This window comes from Trachurus japonicus, chromosome 7 (assembly GCF_045865225.1).
Source record: "Trachurus japonicus isolate A0001 chromosome 7, Traja_1.0".
In the NCBI taxonomy this organism is placed as follows: Eukaryota; Metazoa; Chordata; class Actinopteri; order Carangiformes; family Carangidae; genus Trachurus; species Trachurus japonicus.
This window is the reverse complement of record NC_140913.1, coordinates 427,380-446,861: the sequence shown is the minus strand read 5'-3', so window position 1 is coordinate 446,861 and position 19,482 is coordinate 427,380. Positions and strand designations below refer to the sequence as shown.

General features: G+C 41.8%; 1 protein-coding gene across 1 annotated transcript in view; it reads right to left on the bottom strand.

The window, feature by feature from the left end:
* Nucleotides 1-18,966, bottom strand: part of LOC146983892 (piezo-type mechanosensitive ion channel component 2) — a 151,013-nt gene extending 132,047 nt beyond the window's left edge. The window contains exons 1-8 of the mRNA XM_085783039.1: nucleotides 18,960-18,966; nucleotides 11,939-12,040; nucleotides 11,538-11,583; nucleotides 10,924-11,083; nucleotides 10,620-10,833; nucleotides 9,293-9,512; nucleotides 5,836-6,001; nucleotides 5,387-5,485 (exon numbers count right to left, since the gene is read on the bottom strand). Coding sequence (XP_085639165.1) covers nucleotides 5,387-5,485; nucleotides 5,836-6,001; nucleotides 9,293-9,512; nucleotides 10,620-10,833; nucleotides 10,924-11,083; nucleotides 11,538-11,583; nucleotides 11,939-12,040; nucleotides 18,960-18,966 — 1,014 coding nt within the window. The remainder of the gene's footprint in view (nucleotides 1-5,386; nucleotides 5,486-5,835; nucleotides 6,002-9,292; nucleotides 9,513-10,619; nucleotides 10,834-10,923; nucleotides 11,084-11,537; nucleotides 11,584-11,938; nucleotides 12,041-18,959) is intronic.
* Nucleotides 18,967-19,482: the final 516 nt, after the last annotated feature.

The window sequence follows — 19,482 nt, the reverse complement described above, 5'->3', positions numbered from 1 at the left end:
AATCAACCTGCTCCTCCCGACTGAAATGAAGTGATCACAGGCGCAGCTCATGACCGCCGTGACAGGGGTCTGTCCGGGGATTTAGTTTTTGTTGAGCCGCATCATGAACACAGAGCCTGGCTGACCATCATCCGCCGTGGTAGCACTGAGGTCTACTATTCATGTAAAAACGCGCCACCCTGTGGCTAAACAACTGCACTTAAAGCAGAAGTAAGTGGTCCGGTCGTTTTCGCTAATGCTGCGTTCCAGGCAGGCTTTTGAAATCATAAATTACAGCTTCAAGTCAAAACTTACGACTTTGTAGCGTTCCAGGCAACCCACTCGTGTTTTTCCGACCTGTTTTACCGGTGAAAGTCACTATAACGGCCACTCGTAACTTCCGACCGGTGAACTCGTACCAGATCGAACTGGTACGACTTCACGGTCGGAAAAATACGAGTTTCCTTGAACGCACCATAACAGTCCTCGTCGCTACGTCACCACATTCACGGCGTTCCTTGGCTGCACACACAGCCCTGCATGCCGTTCTCTCTCCTCATTGGATAAAAACTGTAGGATACGAGAAATGTTTTCTCCTCGGCTCAGAGCAGAGCAGAGGGACTGAGAGACCCGTGTTTCGGTCCAAACACTCTATGTAAGTGATTGCTGTCGGAAGATATAACTATTTAAGACTTATATTAACACAAATATATCACTTACTTCTGCTTTAAGTCATAAGTTCTCATTTTCAAAATCATCCAAGAGTCTGGCTGCAGACTGTAGTCTTGACTGTGGGTGATGGGGACCTCTGCTGGTGACTTGATCTTAATTTAGGCAGGGAACGTAATAGTAGGCTAAAGTTTTTCCACAGTAAGTGCATTCATACACTCGGCTAAAATTATAATTATAGGCCTAACACGTTCTTCCAAACAACCATAAGTAAAAAAAAAAAAAAAAGTGAACCTTATGGTGTAGAAAGAGGACGGTAGTCCTACGCTAAGAAGTTAGCGCCAGCACGCTAAACTATTATTTTGACGGTTTTACACTTCACTTCCGCTTCCGGTCTGTCCGCCGTCATATCATAGACTGTAAAATAAAATATCATATTAATTAAAAAAAGAAACGAAAAACGAAAAAATGAATTTGCAAAAACCAAATTTCGGCCGTTATTTGTTTTGGTTTTTTCGTTTTCTCGTTTTTTGATGCTGACAGCAAAAACAAAGCAAAAACCGTTTTTCCGTTTTTGTTTTAAAACGAAAAAAGGAAAAAGGGGCGCTGTTCCGTTTTTCCGCTTTCCCGTCGAAACAAAAGAACGGATTATACTTTTATACCCGGACCCTGTACATGGTAGCCTTCAGCTTTATCCTAGGATGCCCTTTAACAAATGGAAAAGGGACAACCTCTGCCTTGTCAACCTTAGCCTTGCAGCTAACTTGGGCACATTACATTTTGTTTAATGTAAATTAAACCCAACTGAACTAAACTCCAGACCATCGAGCAGGAGTGGGCAATACCTCAAAATTTATTTTCTTAATCTTGCTTTACAAAATACCATCTGATTGTTTTCCACAGTCTGTACTTGTGCTGCTTTGTCTTGGATAGTATAGGTTGAGCGACAGCGACATTCCAACCACAGTAATTCCATGTACTGTGAACAGTGCTATAGTATGGAGGTTATTTTCTATCATAAATCAAGAGCATATTATGTTGATTTGAGAGCATTACTTTTTGATTTGACGTTCAGAAAACTCTGCTCTCATATTCAAATTTACTCTGCTCGCGCTCAAACTATGTGCTCGATGTTTAAACCTGTGCTCTCGGATTCAAAGTTGCCCTGCTCGTGCTCAAACTTTGCTTTCGCATTCAAGTTTGTCCTGCTCGTGCTCAAACTGTGTGCTCGCACTTGGTCACAGCTGCCTGCGCATTGTGTTTCCTCTTGCGCGGAGGAAAGTCCTGCTCTCGGATCTCTGCTCTGCTCACGGATTTTCTGTCAACTGTCAACCAATAGAAGACCGGCTACTGTTGACCAATCAGATCATCCCTACTTCTATGCTTCTTTGTGGGTGCGTTCACTGTAATTCAAGGAGCGTCACATACGGGCGGGCACTATTTCTACCGGGTTTATCTATTTCCGCCCCACAGGCTGTTAAATGTGGCGGCTCCCTTTATGTTTTGACAACTTTTGGAATAAAATATCAGTTAATTAATACACGAGCGCCCGTGCTTTTCATTACAATAGGTAGCTATATAAACATAAACTAGCAGTAGTAGCGGATGGGTGCCTTATGTATGTTTTTTTTTTTTATCCACGTTCATCGGTATATATGTTTTATAGTCTAAATGCCAAGAGTCACTTGTAAGTGCTGAGATGGTACAGTGGTTAAGGCAGATGACAGTAGCTTTTTTTGTTGATCATGGGACCGCTGGTTCGAATCCCGGCCCTGCCGGCACCCTCATGTTATGCTATTTGATTTTTATGATTTTTTTTTTTTTTCATTGAAACGCTTAACAAGAGATGGTGGGTTACCATGCGTGATTAAAAACATGATGAAATGAAAATTAAAAAAATATGCCATGATGATAATAATTTTTTAATTTTCATTTCATCATGTTTTTAATCACGCATGGTAACCCACCATCTCTTGTTAAGCGTTTCAATGAAAAAAAAAAAATCAGAAAAATCAAATAGCATAACATGAGGGTGCCGGCAGGGCCGGGATTCGAACCAGCGGTCCCATGATCAACAAAAAGAGCTACTGTCATCTGTCTTAACCACTGTACCATCACAGCACTTACAAGTTACTCTTGGCATTTAGACTATAAAACATATATACCGATGAACGTGGATAAAAAAAAAAAAAACATACATAAGGCACCCATCCGCTACTACTGCTAGTTTATGTTTTATTATAGCTACCTATTGTAATGAAAAGCACGGCGCTCGTGTATTAATTAACTGATATTTTATTCCAAAAGTTGTCAAAAACATAAAGGGAGCCGCCACATTTAACAGCCTGTGGGGCGGAAATAGATAAACCCGGTAGAAATAGTGCCCGCCCGTATGTGACGCTCCTTGAATTACAGTGAACGCACCCACAAAGAAGCATAGAAGTAGGGATGATCTGATTGGTCAACAGTAGCCGGTCTTCTATTGGTTGACAGTTGACAGAAACTCCGTGAGCAGAGCAGAGATCCGAGAGCAGGACTTTCCTCCGCGCAAGAGGAAACACTCTGCGCAGGCAGCTGTGACCAAGTGCGAGCACACAGTTTGAGCACGAGCAGGACAAACTTGAATGCGAAAGCAAAGTTTGAGCACGAGCAGGGCAACTTTGAATCCGAGAGCACAGGTTTAAACATCGAGCACATAGTTTGAGCGCGAGCAGAGTAAATTTGAATATGAGAGCAGAGTTTTCTGAACGTCAAATCAAAAAGTAATGCTCTCAAATCAACATAATATGCTCTTGATTTATGATAGAAAATAACCTCCATACTATAGTCTGTACATTACCGCACTTGGGATTGTACACAAAAATGCAAACACGGCCTCCCTTAGTCTTACCGCAGGCAGTGATGCATATCTTTGTAAGTATTACTGTAAAGCACAGCTGTCTCTATGTTCGTGTTGGGTTATTATCCTGACTTTCAACTCATTAAGCTTGTTTTCTAGTGAATGCAATGTGGCTAGTAGTAAGCATGGGAGAAATTGCTGGGTAATTCAAGCCTTTAACCTAGCATGAAAGCCTCCTCTCTTGCCCTTCCTGTGTCGGGAGGTTTCCTGCGGTTACCTTCCTCATCTGTGGTGGTGTGTCTGGTGGTATAAATCCTATAAACGCTGATTCATGCAATGCAGCAATGTTGAAAGGTCCTATAATAGCAATGTTCCACTAAGCAAACCTGTCAGCCACAGAGGGCACCATGGATAGAGCATAGGGTCCCTATTTGCTTTTTTTAATCAGCTACTGCAAATCTTGGCGTTTGTGAGCTTACGTTTTAGCAGTATCTGCTAAATGCTTTACTGAGTGTCTGTCACTGTGACATTGAATGAGGACGTAAATTCAGATCAGCATTTCTGAATGTTACCTCGTTCCATTATCTACCTTGTAAAAAGTGAGTGTGAAAAGTCAAAAGCCTGAACAGAGCAAAAGTTGTTTGTTCGTTCTGCCCACTGCGTTAAAAATGCATACTGTAACAGATTTTCTCTAAACTATGATGATCTGAGTGATAAATGATAGAAAAAGTTGATTTATGATGAACTTTGACTTCATTGCTTTTTCCACTGGCATGTCAACAGTGCCACTAATCAAACTATTGTAATATAGGGGAGAGTGGGGTAAGATGAGCCAGTGGGTAAGTTGACCCACCCCTTGTTTCTAGGAAACTATAGGAAAAAGTTAGCATGTGACCAAATATTTGGGAGGCAGGCATCATTTCATGGAGTCTGTGAAGGTTAGAACCACGTGAGTAAATTGGTTTAATATTTATGACCCAAAAATCTTTTTTCACTCTCGCAAGTGAATTTTGTCGATCATAAGTTTTATGAGAATTGTATTTAGACTAAAAGAGATTATTGTAAATTTGTTTTATACATGGGTTGTGGTATCTATGAGCTACAACATGAGGTAGTAAACCTAGCATGAAACTGCACCATTTTAGCTGTGGGAGTAATGAACCCAAGCTAAGGTAGCTGTGGGGTAAGTTGATCCATTTGGCCAGGGGTAAGTTGAGCCACCTATCCTATACACTTAATGAATGTATTTTGGCTGTATATGTCCAAATGATTAAATCAAGATTCTGTATGTTTGTGATAACAGTAAGTATGTTCCTATAAACAGGAAAAGTTGTTTATAGTGTGCTAAACTTTACTTTCAAAGAAAAATATCTGGGATTCTTCCCAAGATGCCACGTAATTCCAAAACTCCCCAAATCTCAGTGAGTTGGTGGCTCAGCAGGAAGTCCCTGCAGTTTGTGTTCACCTGTAACCTGGACAGATGAAATATTAAGTAAAGGGGGAAGTAGGAGATGGATGGAAGGAAAGAAGGGGGGGTTGATCAATTTACCCCACTCCTATGGTCAACTTACCCCAAGTAAGTTGAGTCACAAGACCACTGTTTTTGAACATGCTATATTTTAAAAACAGTTATATTTACACTCATTCTGTTAATTTGTAGGGATGCAAAACATCCTGAAATATATGCAGATGTGTTAGTTAGCAACAAAACTATAATTGTCTTGATGTAGTGATCCTGAATACAAAAAGTGGCTCAACTTACCCCACTCTCCCCTATATATTGTTTGAATGTTTTCTTTTTTCTTTTTTCTTTTTCTCATGTCGCGCCCCCCCCCCCCCCCTCAAACTCTCTCCATAATATGGAGTAGATTTGTCTTAAAGAAATTGATTGTGGGTTACCTCCTGCTTATCTCCTGATATGTAGATGACCCTGGAGAAGCTTGGAGGAACATCTGGACTTTCTACTGGACTTTCAAATTCCCCATCATCAACAGTGATCTGGAAAGCACAGAAGAACTCATTATGTAAGTTAATAACATTTGAATACTGTGCTATGTTAATGAGCCTGCATGTTTGTAATTAAAGTAGCCCACTATACATAAGAATACATTTGTGAGGATCAAGTGGTTATAAGCATGTCTAATATGGGGCTACCACAGACACATTGGAAAGTCGGAGGTGAGGTTGTAGTTTTATAGCTGTGGTCGTACAGTGGTGTAAACAGTTGTAGCAACGGTGTATCACTGATGTAAAACCATATAACAAATCATGTAAAGCGCCATTGTCACATATTAAATCTAACATCTGCCTTTAAACTCTGACAAGAACGCAAATACAAACTCACAAACCTCATCTAAATTGTGGAGCCACTTGTGCAGCAGAGCCACCAGTGTGTAGTACAGCAGCAGCAGAACCAAAGGGTTGATGAAGTCAGGCCAGATGACATGAGAGTGCAGACCAAGACTGTGGCGGTTAGAAGAGTTAGTTCTGATCACACCCGTCATACCGAACAGTCTGTGTGAACAAGGAACAGTGTGGGAGAAAGGTGAAGGGGGAATGTAAGGTAAAGGGGTGAGAGAGAAAAAAAAAGAAGAAGAAGTATGGGCTTGTATAGGGAGAGTTCAAAGGCTGATCAACTTGAAAACACTTACTTGATTTACTTGTTTTTCCTCTGAATATGTCTATGTCAGATGTACACCGTAGAGTCTCTACATAAACATATTTTTAAAAAGCCAAAGTGGATGACGCAAAGAGCTGAAATTTGAAGTAATTTTAGACCAATCCAAATTAAAGCTTTTATCCCGGTCTACTTTTTCATATGATTCAAGCAAAACCTTGTACAATGTGTTTTTGTGCGTTTGTGTGGATAGTTTTCAGTCACGTGACTTCCCAGTGACCTGTCGGTCAAAAGCAACATTCCAAAATGGCGGCGCAACGGACTTTCTATGGACAAACAACCGAGTAATGACTTAAATCATCTGTCAGCAGCCGAGAAAGAAAGATATAGGCTAAAAACAACTTTGAGGTTTTGGGCACTTGTGACCCATACTCAACACCAGCTGCTGTATACGAGCTGTTTATGACCAGTTCCCTGCCGAAGCTCGAGTTGGGCGATGTTTACATTTACCTGGTGGAGAATCCATCATCCTCCACCGCTTGCAACCAATATTTCCGGTGTTATGGCTCAACTGGTTTCTGATTAAAAGCCCCATTTTGTAGTTTTTTTTATCTTAAAATTAGGGATGCATCGAATATTCGGTAACCGAATATATTGCACAAAAAAAAGCAACATTCGGCCTTAGGTGGAATGAGCGCAAAGCAAGGCCGAATATTAAAAAAATTTAAATAAAATAAAAAAGTCTGATAAATACGCGATCGCGCGATGATCGAAACGGCAGCTTAAACCCCAGCTTTATTAGTAAGTGACTCCTACTGCTGGAAAAACAACAGCAACAAGAGCAGTGGGGGGAAAGCTGCACAGCGACCGCGCGCACCGCTGCACGTCGCTCCAAGAGGCCGGTGCATCCTGTCAGCAGCGGAGACGCGGCCACTGAGAGGAGTGAGTGAGGGGACCGTTCCTGTAGGAACGTGCCTTTTAATGATTCATTTAAAAACCAAAACACCCTGGTCAGCAACCGGCATTAAGTTAGTTTAACATTCAACATTCATTTGACATTCAAAATATAAACCTATTATGTGCTTCAACCGTTTGGGTGAACGATGTCAAACCAACTGTGCAACATATAGATTAATATTCCTCATCTGCCACAAGGCTTATTTTTCAAATATATCTTTTTGTCAATTTTTTACAATTAAAATAAATAAATAAACGTATTATGCTCCTTGACCTTTTGACCTCATGATGTCAAACCAACTGTATAAGACAGATATGACCATCCCTCATCTGCCACAAGGCTTATTTTTCAAATATATCTTTTTGTCAATTTTTTACAATTAAAATAAATAAATAAATAAATAAACGTATTATACTCCTTGACCTTTTGACCTCATGATGTCAAACCAACTGTATAAGACAGATATGAACATCCCTCATCTGCCACAAGGCTTATTTTTCAAATATATTTCTTCGGCTATTTTTTACAATTAAAATAAATAAATAAACGTATTATGCTCCTTGACCTTTTGACCTCATGATGTCAAACCAACTGTATAAGACAGATATGAACATCCCTCATCTGCCACAAGGCTTATTTTTCAAATATATTTCTTCGGCTATTTTTTACAATTAAAACTATATATATTTACCCTAACCCTCTACTAATATATTTGAAAAATAAGCCTTGTGGCAGATGAGGGATGTTCATATCTGTGTATCAGTTGGTTTGACATCGTTCACCCAAACGGTTGAAGCACATAATAGGTTTATATTTTGAATGTCAAATGAATGTTGAACACCACGCCGGTTGAACACCACGCTGAGTACGAGAGGGAGAGACGGCTGCAGCAGTTAAAACGAAAGCTCCTCGTCCCAGCATGTCGCCCACACACGACGTCTTTTAAAACAGTGTTTCCCAACCGTGGGGTCGGGACCCCATATGGGGTCACCTGAAATTCAAATGAGGTCGCCTGAAATGTCTAGTAGCCTAATTGATGAATTAAAAAAAATCTGACCAAGAAAGGTTAGGAACCACTGTTTTAAAAGACACTTGGGTTTTTTTGGAATGTAGCCTACTTGCATAGATCTTTCAGCACTCACAATGGGCCGATATAGGCCTAAATGAAAAACTTTATATAACTTGTGCTTTTTTGATGAGCAACTGGAATATTCAAAAACTGTCAGAATAGTCAAACATTTACTTTCTTTGAAAATTAAGTTGAAAAAAATATTTTATTTAAAAACTTTATTATTCGGTATTATTCCGTTATTCGGCCAAGCGTTTTGATTTAATTCGGTATTCGGCTTCGGCCAAAAAATGCCATTCGGTGCACCCCTACTTAAAATAATGTTTCTGAGCAAATTGAAGTGGTAGAAATGTACCTGTAACTTCCCTGTGCGGGAACACCGTCCTGGTACCGCAGCTCCGCTGAGCTCCACAGTCTGAGCTCCAGCCCAGGCTCCCTGCTCCTCTCACCGACAAACCAGCCCCCCCCCCCCGGAGCTTTGCTACGCACCGCTCCCGGCGGCAACGATGACGGCTGCGGTGCGACAGCAGCGGGACCGGCGGCGGCGATGGTAACCCGGGACCGCCCGCCACCGGACACGGCAACAGCACCGCCCGCGGCGGCAGCGACATAGCGGGAGTCAGTACTGACCGCGGCGCGGCGAGGACGATGGTAACGGGTGTTTTCCATTAGTTCGTAACTTTAACATGACAGGCTTTGTCATAGTGTGCAGTATTGTGCAGACTAGTGAGAGTAGTGTGGCGCTGACTGTCCGTATGGAGGAATAAGCCAGGCTCACTCACAGAAGCATATTGGCTGCAGTAACATGTGAACTGCGGCTTGATTTGTGAATTTGTGACAAATCTGCGGACGGAAGTGCAGCACAGCTGTTGTTCGGTACGGTAACCAGTTAAATCCGACACCAGTTGAGCCATAACACCGGTATTTTGAAGCAGCAGGGAGCAGTGTGTGTTTTTCTGCCTTGTCCTAAACCAACTAGACTCAATTAATGTGATAATCTGATTCTTTGTCATTTCATTCAGTAATTCACAGAAATCAGAAGCCAATCATTTTATTTTGTGTTAGAGTTACATAAGACTGAAACAGAAATGGAAAATGTTAATATCTGTTAAAAAAAAAACACCATATCAGTTGAAGATTTGAGCCAAATGGCCTCTGTACCTGGCATAGATGTCGTCAGGCGGTACCAGCTGCTGGGACAGGGGCAGCTGGTAGAGGTACAGAACAAACAAGTGTCCCCCACTGAATATAGCCATCATCAAACACAGGGAGGTGAAGACCAGCAGGCTGATGGAGCGGCTCAACACCCACCACCACACTAACCCCAGAAACGCCCCAAAATATACTCCTGAGGTAAGAGAGGGCAGTGTGATGCCTGTACACACACACACACACACACATACACACACACACACACGGCAAGAGGAAAAGAATACAGGCTGAGTGTATGAACATTGTGACTTTGCTGTCTTTACACTGCAGGCCTTGATGCCCAATTCTGATTTGTTGCCTATATCTGATTTTATTGACTGTCTATTTACATGTTGTATCAGAAGTGACCCATATCTGATATCTGCATTTACACCTGCTGTGCTTGCATGAAACAACCCGCTGGAAATAAACTAGTGATTTTTTTTTTAATACAGGAGATTATGATTCCATAATATTTTTAAACGAAGGTGAGTCTGGTGCTCAGAGTTTATATCCAACACGTCACTTACGAAGTGAACGTCTGTACTTACAAAATAAAGTTAGTGAAGTGCTTGTGTGGAGCGAAGCTGCTGTGAGATGAGCAGCTGACAGTGACGGTGACAGTTGTGCCACCGTTCGATCCTCCGTCGCTCACGTAGTGAGGACGGGACAAAGCCTCTTGGACACAAATGTGTATTGTTTTTCCTCTCTTGATTTCTTATCGGCTCAGTTCAGTTTTCGGTTCGGTAGGAAAACCTGAAATCTGGTGTTTATCGCGCGCTCCCTTTTCACACTCCTGCCCTCGATCTGCATAGAAATTGATATTAGGCCTACTGTATATGAAAACAAGAACTAGTGAGGGGGAAAAAAACAGACGCGCAGCCGCAGACACCACGAAAATGAAATACTGTAACTCCTGTGACAGTGACCACAGCTGGCCACGGTAGTCCCGGTCAGCCCCACGTGTCAATCACGGGCTACAGAGCTTCAGCGAGACGCGTGAGCACGTGAATTAATATTATCATTGATGACGTATGACACGCATTGCCAGGAAAGATCCGATCTGTCTGTTTAGACTGCAGACGCATTGGCAGATATCTGATTTGTATCTGATTTATTTCCACATATGACGGGGGCCTGAATCTGATCTGACATTATCTGATTCCATGCGCATTTGTCCCGTTTACACGTTTACACAGATCCGATCTGAGCCACTTGAGAGGAAAAAATCGGAATTGGGCCACTTGAACCATGCAGTGTAAAGACAGACATCTGCATGCCATCTGTTGTAGCTTACCTGCCAGGCCCAGCAGTAAAGTCACCACCACCTTTCCTGCTGTGTTCATGATTGCTGACAGCAGCAGCTTCAGTCCGACTGCAAACACCAGGAGCTTCTGGATGAACTGGGGCGGACCCGTCTGAACCTGCGCTGTAGTCTCATCTGAGCTGTCAAACGACGAATCTTCTACATCACTTCCGTCCTCAGACTCAGTTTCAGAGGTCTCTGATTCCTGCCAGGCCCATGAAATGATCAGTTTTTATATCCCTGTATGTTAACAAAGCATAGTCTTCAAACAACTGATGACTGTGTCTGCAGTTACCTCCGTGCCAGTTGGGGGTATTCCATTGTCATGCTGATTAACTTGCGGCACAGGACGCAGACACTTTTTGAAAAGCCTCAGTATGAAAAGAGAAGCGAACATGACACCAATGTCTGGAGCCAGGAGACGCACAACATTCCCTGGATTTACCGAGCTGAATCTGGAAAAACAGAAGCAACAGGTTTAATCCAATCGGAGCTCCATTCATACTGGACACATTGGCTGATTCATTGCTGCCTTTATTCTTTGTCAACACTATGACAGTGATGGTGCGTTACCATGAAATAACAATGAAGTGGATAGAAAACGTTGTTGTGATTATTGTGTTATTGTATTGTATTTTCCTCGGTGGATGTGCGGGTCTAAGGACAGAGGATGTTGTTATGATGTCATGTAAAGCCCTTTGAGACAAACTGTTTGTAAAAACAGGCTATACAATTAAAATTGCCTTGCCTTGCCTATTATTAGTGACTCATCTCAACTTCAAGCCCTCAATAAGTTGATTTCATACTGCAGTGTATATGGCACTCTAAGAAAATGTTTGGCAGTAATTTAAAATATATGTGATTCAAAGTTATAGAGTTATGAAGATATGTAAAAATGTGCATCCACACCTTACAATGCCCAGATGGTAGAGGACATCTTCCCAGTGGCCACTAACTGTTCAAAATAAAAACATGGTCATCAAGCTGAGGACAAAGAAATTATTTTAAATGTTGCCTTTTAGAGGCCTTTGTTGTCACTGCATTAAAATACAATGAAATTGCAACTGCCCATCACAGTGGTGGCATACATACTTAAAATCACACACATCATAATAGCAGGAAAACAGAAAAGAGAAAACAAACAAAAAACAAAAAAGGAGACGGATACAATATGGCAGGTTACGTGGGTTAAAGTGTGTGCGTATCTCTGAGCAAACACTATCCTGTTCTTCCATTAAGTCTGCACACAGGACTGCTAACATTTTATTAGACTTCTCTGATTCTGAGAAGCGTCACAAGTTTGCTTTTACCATGTGGAGGGATGTAGGCAAAGGGAATCTGCATGAAGCACTGCAGGTTGAGAAAGATCACACTAGTGTAGATGGTAAACCGCAAAAACTGTCCCGTTTTACCTAAAGAGTGCCACAAAGAAAGAGTGAAAGAGAACAGGCATTTTAGCATCATATGACTGACACATTCAGGAAAAACAGACATCAACAGAACATCAAGTACCAGTGAATATTGTGTTCATCTAAAGTATGTATTTATGCTATCACATTCTTCACAATAATTGTTCTCCTGTGTAAATGATTTAATGGGATTATAAGCGTCGACATAGCAAATATTCTTCTTTTTTCAGGGGAATATTGTTGCAGAGACACTTCACAGGATTTTGAACTGAAACCATATCTGATGAAAACTAGTCATCCAGAGTGAGATATGTGAGTCTGGGTATACATTGCTTGCAGTGCTTTCATTTGGCAGGAGTATTTAAAGCAGAAGTAAGTGGTCCGGTCGTTTTCGCTAATGCTGCGTTCCAGGCAGGCTTTTGAAATCGTAAATTACAGCTTCAAGTCACAACTTACGACTTTGTAGCGTTCCAGGCAACACACTCGTGTTTTTCCGACCTGTTTTACCTGTGAAAGTCACTATAACGGCCACTCGTAACTTCCGACCGGTGAACTCGTACCAGATCGAACTGATACGACTTCACGGTCGGAAAAATACGAGTTTCCTTGAACGCACCATAACAGTCCTCGTCCCTACGTCGCCACATTCACGGCGTCCCTTGGCTGCACACACAGCCCTGCATGCCGTTCTCTCTCCTCATTGGGTAAAAACTGTAGGATACGATAAATGTTTTCTCCTCGACTCAGAGCAGAGCAGAGTGACTGACAGACCCATGTTTCAGACCAAACACTCTATGTAAGTGATTGCTGTCGGAAGATATAACTATTTAAGACTTATATTAACACAAATATATCACTTACTTCTGCTTTAAGAAAAGGTCTCCTACAAAGAACCTAACACACAGCAGCCACTAAACCCAGAGCAGAATGGGCTGAAGTGAATGGGTGAAGTATAGTTCTTCTCGGGGGCACTGTACGAGGCTTTGCATGAAAAATCTGACAGTTCACAAAGGTTTTTACACTTCATGATACTGTGTTTTATTTATCTTAAACATTCCCTGCTCTCAGTTCTTTAAAGATTTTCCACCAACTCTGACGTTGTACCAACATCCTCATCCAACATCAATCACAGACAACAAGTTCTCATATAGGCTCTATTTTATTTATTTATTACATATTCTAAACGTGGTCAGGATAATTTAGGGCTTATTAAACTCACAGAATTTGGAACCCTTGACTTTGCAAAGGAAACCAGTGGAGGACTAGAAGAAGCAGTTTCCTGATGAAGCATGGAAGAAAGCCTTAGACGGAATACATTCCTCTTCGATTGTTTTACAACATGGAACTGTCCTGTTGAAATTGTTGAAATTTCCTTGCTCCTTCTTTTTTTGTCACATTTAATTTATCTGTATGTCATTATCTATCAGTTCATTGGCTATTCTGCTCATCCATGCAGGGCTGGGGGAGGGCTGAAGTCAAACCCATTTGACATGGGTTCCACCTGAATACATCATCAGTCTATCACAGAGCTGACATATAGGGCCCTAGTTTCGTGGCGCAGGGTGGCGCAGCCGATGCAGTGCAAGTTTGGACCAGCGCAGCCCGGCGCACGGTCAGTCTGGCAGATCGCGCTGCGCCGAGATGGGTGTGGCAGCGCAGCAGGGGGAGGTGTCACAGATTCAGCTTGGCGCAGTGGAAGTTTCGTGCGAAAATGTCCCGCCGAGGGTGCGCTGAAAGCTCACCACCTCAAACCAGGTCTACTCTCGGTGCAAGGCGAAGCGCAGCAGGTGCAGTGGAAGTTTGGCTGACCGGCACGCAGTGCACACACGTCACCAAGACCTCACAGGCAGGTTTCCACAGTTCCAGGCACATTTAGATGCAATAAATAATTACAACAAACACTATTTAATGCAACTAATGGAATCAACACGTGAATTTATATCTATATAGATTGTCCCGTCACATCTGAGGTCAGATCAAAGGCTGTCGGCACGCGTAATGGAAACTCCACCTGAATTAACACAGCAGGGACGAACTGGCACTGAAAAGCAGCTGTGGATGTCCCAAGAGCAGGACTGAGGGTGGATGACTGCATGTCACTGCCGTGTTGAGATACGCACTGTGCCGTTGTGATGATCTGCTTTATTTATTTACTTACTTATTAATTTATTAGCGGGTGAGTGACCACGTCGTCACGCAGCCGTAATGAAAATCAAAACACAAATCATCAGAAAAAAAAGAGAGAGATAGACAGACAGAGAGAGAGAGAGAGAGAGAGAGAGCGTCCTTTACGCTGAGATGCTCCTGGTTTCATCCCTGTTACCATGGTGTTTGTTCATTGTGATCAGTGTACACCTCTCATCTGTCTTACACAGGGTTTAAATAGCAGGGCAGCAGTTCTCAGTGTATCAGATCAAACCTGATTAAGGATATTAGTAAACTCTTTATTCGGCCACTCTGAGCTCGGACCTCCGGACCAAATCAGCTGTTTCCTCCTAGGAGAGGTTTGGCCTCTGGCGTCGCTGTCTCCTCCGTCCATGTCAAAGTATAAAATGACAAACTTGCAGTGCGCATTGCCCGCGGCACCGTTAAAGGTGAGGAGAGGAGCTCATTTGATTGATGAAGATCTGAATCGGCTGTGTTAATCCCACTTCACGCCTTTCTCTCCTCCTCCTTTCCCACTCCCGCCTTCTCTCCTCCCTCTTTGCCGTTTGCGCCGGTAGGAGGGATGAGGGGAGTGCCTGCGCTGGCCTGCACCGGACTGCACCGTGCACCAATCTTGCAAAATGCGCCTGGACACACCCCGTTGGCGCAGCACAGCTGCGCTTCGCCTAGACAGCGCTTGGTCTAGGAAACTAGGGCCCATAGAGTCAAACAATGTTCACACACTCATATTCATACCTAAAGGTAATTTCAAATCACTAATCGACCTAATGTCTTTGGGCTGAGGGATGGAACCAGTGGGAGTAGGGGAGAGTGGGGTAAATTGAGCCACTTTTTGTATTCAGGATCACTACATCAAGACAATTATAGTTTTGTTGCTAACTAACACATCTGCATATATTTCAGGATGTTTTGCATCCCTACAAATTAACAGAATGAGTGTAAATATAACTGTTGACCATAGGAGTGGGGTAAATTGATCAACCCCCCCTTCTTTCCTTCCATCCATCTCAACCACCTTGGGGTCCGCCCGCTATTCAGACATCCCGCTATTCCGACATGTCTCTATTTAGACATCCCGCTATTACGACATCCCTCTATCTAGACATGCCACTATTCCGACATTTTTTGGTACCGCTATTCCGACATGTCATCTTTTTTTTTCTTTTTTTTACACAGCTGCGATACCCAGGCGCGTCTCTCTCTCTCTTTTCTTTTCAGCATGCCTATCACTGGTTTGATGAGGGAGTGATGTTCTTAAACTCAACAACTAAACTATCAAGTCGCAAACAAAACTGACACACATGATAAACAAACAGAACTATGCTGCAGTTTGTTTGTCAAGTTAACCTGTCACCTTCAGCACCACGGACAGCGCGGCGGATGAGCCGCGGAGAAGCTACAGCTGTGAGCGTCTGGGCTCTGGGCTTAGGGCCTGGGGCCTCATTTATCAAAACTGTAAGTAAGCAGTGTAAAACTGCTGCTACTAAATTTTTTGCTTAGGCCTACGGCGAAAAGACACCCAAAATATTTACACCTTTTTCAGATCTATCAAACTGTGCGTGCACAACTCTCCGCAATTTCTCTTTGATAAATCAAACTGGATCCAAGAATGGTGCGCAGTTGAACACACCTTATATTCCGCCCCCGGAACGTCTAGACACAACCATATATGGTCAGCACGTGCATATTAATTAGCCATGTGTGCTCTGTGGAGCGGCTACAAAGTGACAACAAAGACAACGGGCGGAGGGCAGGGGAAAGAAAGCGAGATACATGGCATCGGGCAATAAATCAGTCAGAAAAATTATCTTGCATTTTTACCTATGTTAAAACAATGTGAAGCAGGATTTCCTGGATAGTGACCATTACTTTCCACTACACAGTTATAGCTCTACTGGACTCGGTTTAGGTCATTTTCCATTACAGCTGAGTCCTTCACAGTTCCTCCTCAGGGTCGCGTTGTCTCACTCTTTATTCTCTCGTCAGCTCCAAACACACGTGCACCTCGTTATCTCAGGTGACAGAATAATAACAGTCTCAGTAGCTGCTAGGGGTGTCACGATTTCGATTTTTTATCGAAATCGATCGAAATTACGTCATGGTCTCGAGCATCGAAGTCAAAGAGAGGATCGACGACCTGATATGATAGATTATGATAATGTACAGATATAAATATATTTGTTTCAAAACCTTGGGGCAATTTTGGCCCCTAGATCATGAAAATTGTTACCTTTATATTGTAAATAAATTATTTAAATGTGACCATAGTGCCTAATGTGATGCATTATGGAAATTGCATGTAGCCCATCTTTTGAAATAAGATTTACTGTACAAAATTTGATGACTAAAACCAATGATCGTAGACTACTAGTCTGAAAATGGCATAGGCCTCTGTGCTGTAAGAAAAAGAAAAAAAATCGAGAATCGAATCGAACCGTGACCCGAAAATCAAATCGAATCAAGGATTTGGAGAATCGTGACACCCCTAGTAGCTGCAGATCAGCGGGTGCTGCTGCCGGTGTGTTTTTAAACTTGGAGGGTTTGTTTTTTCTTCTCTTTTATAGGCCTATGTATTTGTGTATGAGAAACAGTGTCTCAGATGAAAAAAAAAAAAAATCAGAAGGACACGCCTGACTATAACGTAATCAATGTCGGAAAAGCGGAATGTTTGAAAAATAGTAAAGTGCCGCTACTCCGACAATGAAAAAAAAAAATGTCGGAATAGTGGGACGCTTGAAAAATAATGTTAATGTCGCTATTCCGACAATTAGAAGTCAATGTCGAAATAGCGGCATGTCGGAATAGCAGCATGTAACCACCTACCTCCCCCTTTACTTAATATTTCATCTGTCCAGGTTACAGGTGAACACAAACTGCAAGGACTTCCTGCTGAGCCACCAACTCACTGAGATTTGGGGAGTTTTGCAATTACGTCGCATCTTGGGAAGAATCCCAGATATTTTTCTTTGAAAGTAAAGTTTGGCACACTATAAACAACTTTTGAATTGAATTGAATTGAAAACTTTATTGAACAACGTTAAACAAGTGTTCAAAAGGATTAAAACACAATAAAGCCAAAAGGCTTATTTCCATTGTTGTCCTGTGAGATGGTAGACAACATGGAATTAAAACTGTTTATAGGAACATGCTTACTGTAATCACAAACATACAGAATCTTGATTTAATCATTTGGACATATAAGTGTATAGGATAGGTGGCTCAACTTACCCCTGGCCAAATAGATCAACTTACCCCACAGCTACCTTACCTTGGGTTTGTTGCTCTCACAGCTAAAATGGTGCAGTTTCATGCTAGGTTTACTACCTCATGTTGTAGCTCATAGATACCACAACCCATGTATGAAACAAATTTGCAATCATCTCTTTTGGTCTAAACACAATTCTCATGAAACTTATGATCGACAAAATTCACTCTCGAGAGTGAAAAATGATTTTTTTTTTTTTTTGGTCATAAATGTTAAACCACTTGACTCATGTGGTTCTAATCTTCACAGACTCCATGAAATGATGCCTGCCTCCCAAATATTTGGTCACATGCTAACTTTTTCCTATAGTTTCCTAGAAACAAGGGGTGGGTCAACTTACCCACTGGCTCATCTTACCCCACTCTCCCCTACCCTGAAAGAACCCAAGCAGGCACCAGGTGAACATGCAAACTCCACACAGAAAGTCCCCCAGGGTTACCGTGAAGCAACAGCACCAACCATTGCACTGCCATGCTGCCCTTAAATGTACGTAACTCACTACATCAAAAACCACAAGTTCTGCTACATGAACTAAATTTCATTGAAGATAAGACTTGAAGGCAGATGATTTGCAAATGTGTGTGTCTGTTTTTAAATAAATGTGCAGACTTACAGTAGGGTTCAATAAAAAGAACACGGATACAAAAACAAGCTGATGTGGCTCAACCATAGCTGAGCCAGCAAATGTGCTATTGATGATCAGGATTTTTACTAAGAGCTCAGTTTCACTTAAACCTCCCTGCTTCCCAATAAGAGACTTACATAATCAAATACATAGACACTCAGGCACTGTCCACACACAAGCACAGGTGGACACTAAAAAAACAATGAAACCAATGCACATACACGATGTGCACAATGTGCACATAGTGCACACGCTTGACCACTTAGCCCATATTAAGGAGATGAAGACCACTGTGGGATGAAGCTTTCATAGTAGACAGTTTTTAGATGGAGGAATGGGAATGGAAGGACAGGAAAACTGCTGTCAAAATGCTGACACCACGTCTTTTAATTCCTCACTGTAATTACCAGAATATGTATAATTGATTTGATCATTCCAACCACATCTTCTTTACAAAGTACTATGAGGTAGGGTAAGGATACTGTCATTCATCAGAAGGCAGTGACGGGTATAGCTCACATAGACAAAAATCAGTGTGTGATAAAATCAAGTGCACGACATGTCAGATCAGAAGAACTTATTTGATTCACAACTGATTTTTGGTTGTGTTACTGTGGACACAGATCAGTTATGTAGAACAGACAAAACTTTACGCAGTATGCCATGTAAAGTTTTGCTCTTTTCTAAACTACCATAGTAATCAGGGAAATAACAATTAGCCTTTTTTTTCTCTTCCCAAAAGTTTTTTTTCATGATTGTTTAATGATTTTAATTGGACACAAATGACTAGAACTCGGTTCTAGTTTTCAATTCTGCAAACTGAAACAGCATCAAACAAAAAGCAGTATTACAATGTCTCCTCTCACCTTTCATGGTGACCAGGCTGGGGTTCGGTGTCAGCGGTAAGGCAAGCAGAAACAGGAAATACACCACTGAGAGACCATTGTAGCGAAATAAAGAGGCTGAGATGCAGAGAAAACAACATATTTCATTTGTACACTCAGTGTTTTGCAGTGTTGTACTTCAAAAAGAAAAATAACCATACAAAAAAATAAATAAAAGATGTTGAGTAGAATTTAAAGTAGATTTGTGAGATTGAAGAATATTTGACTGCAAGGGAGCTCTGTTTGCTCTGTTGAGCTGTTAATTTGATGAATTAAAATTTAAAAAGGATGCAATACGCTTATCCATCCATCACAACAATATCATATTACATATATATTACATATAACAGCAACTTGTAACACATCTGAAAACATTGTCCCACAAGCAAATTATGAAAATTTTCCCGGATAAATGTGCACTTAGTGAGGAAATTCACTTTGTGAGACCATATATGGATTTAGCATCAAAATGAGTATCTTGCAGCAAACAGTGACGGAGAAGCAA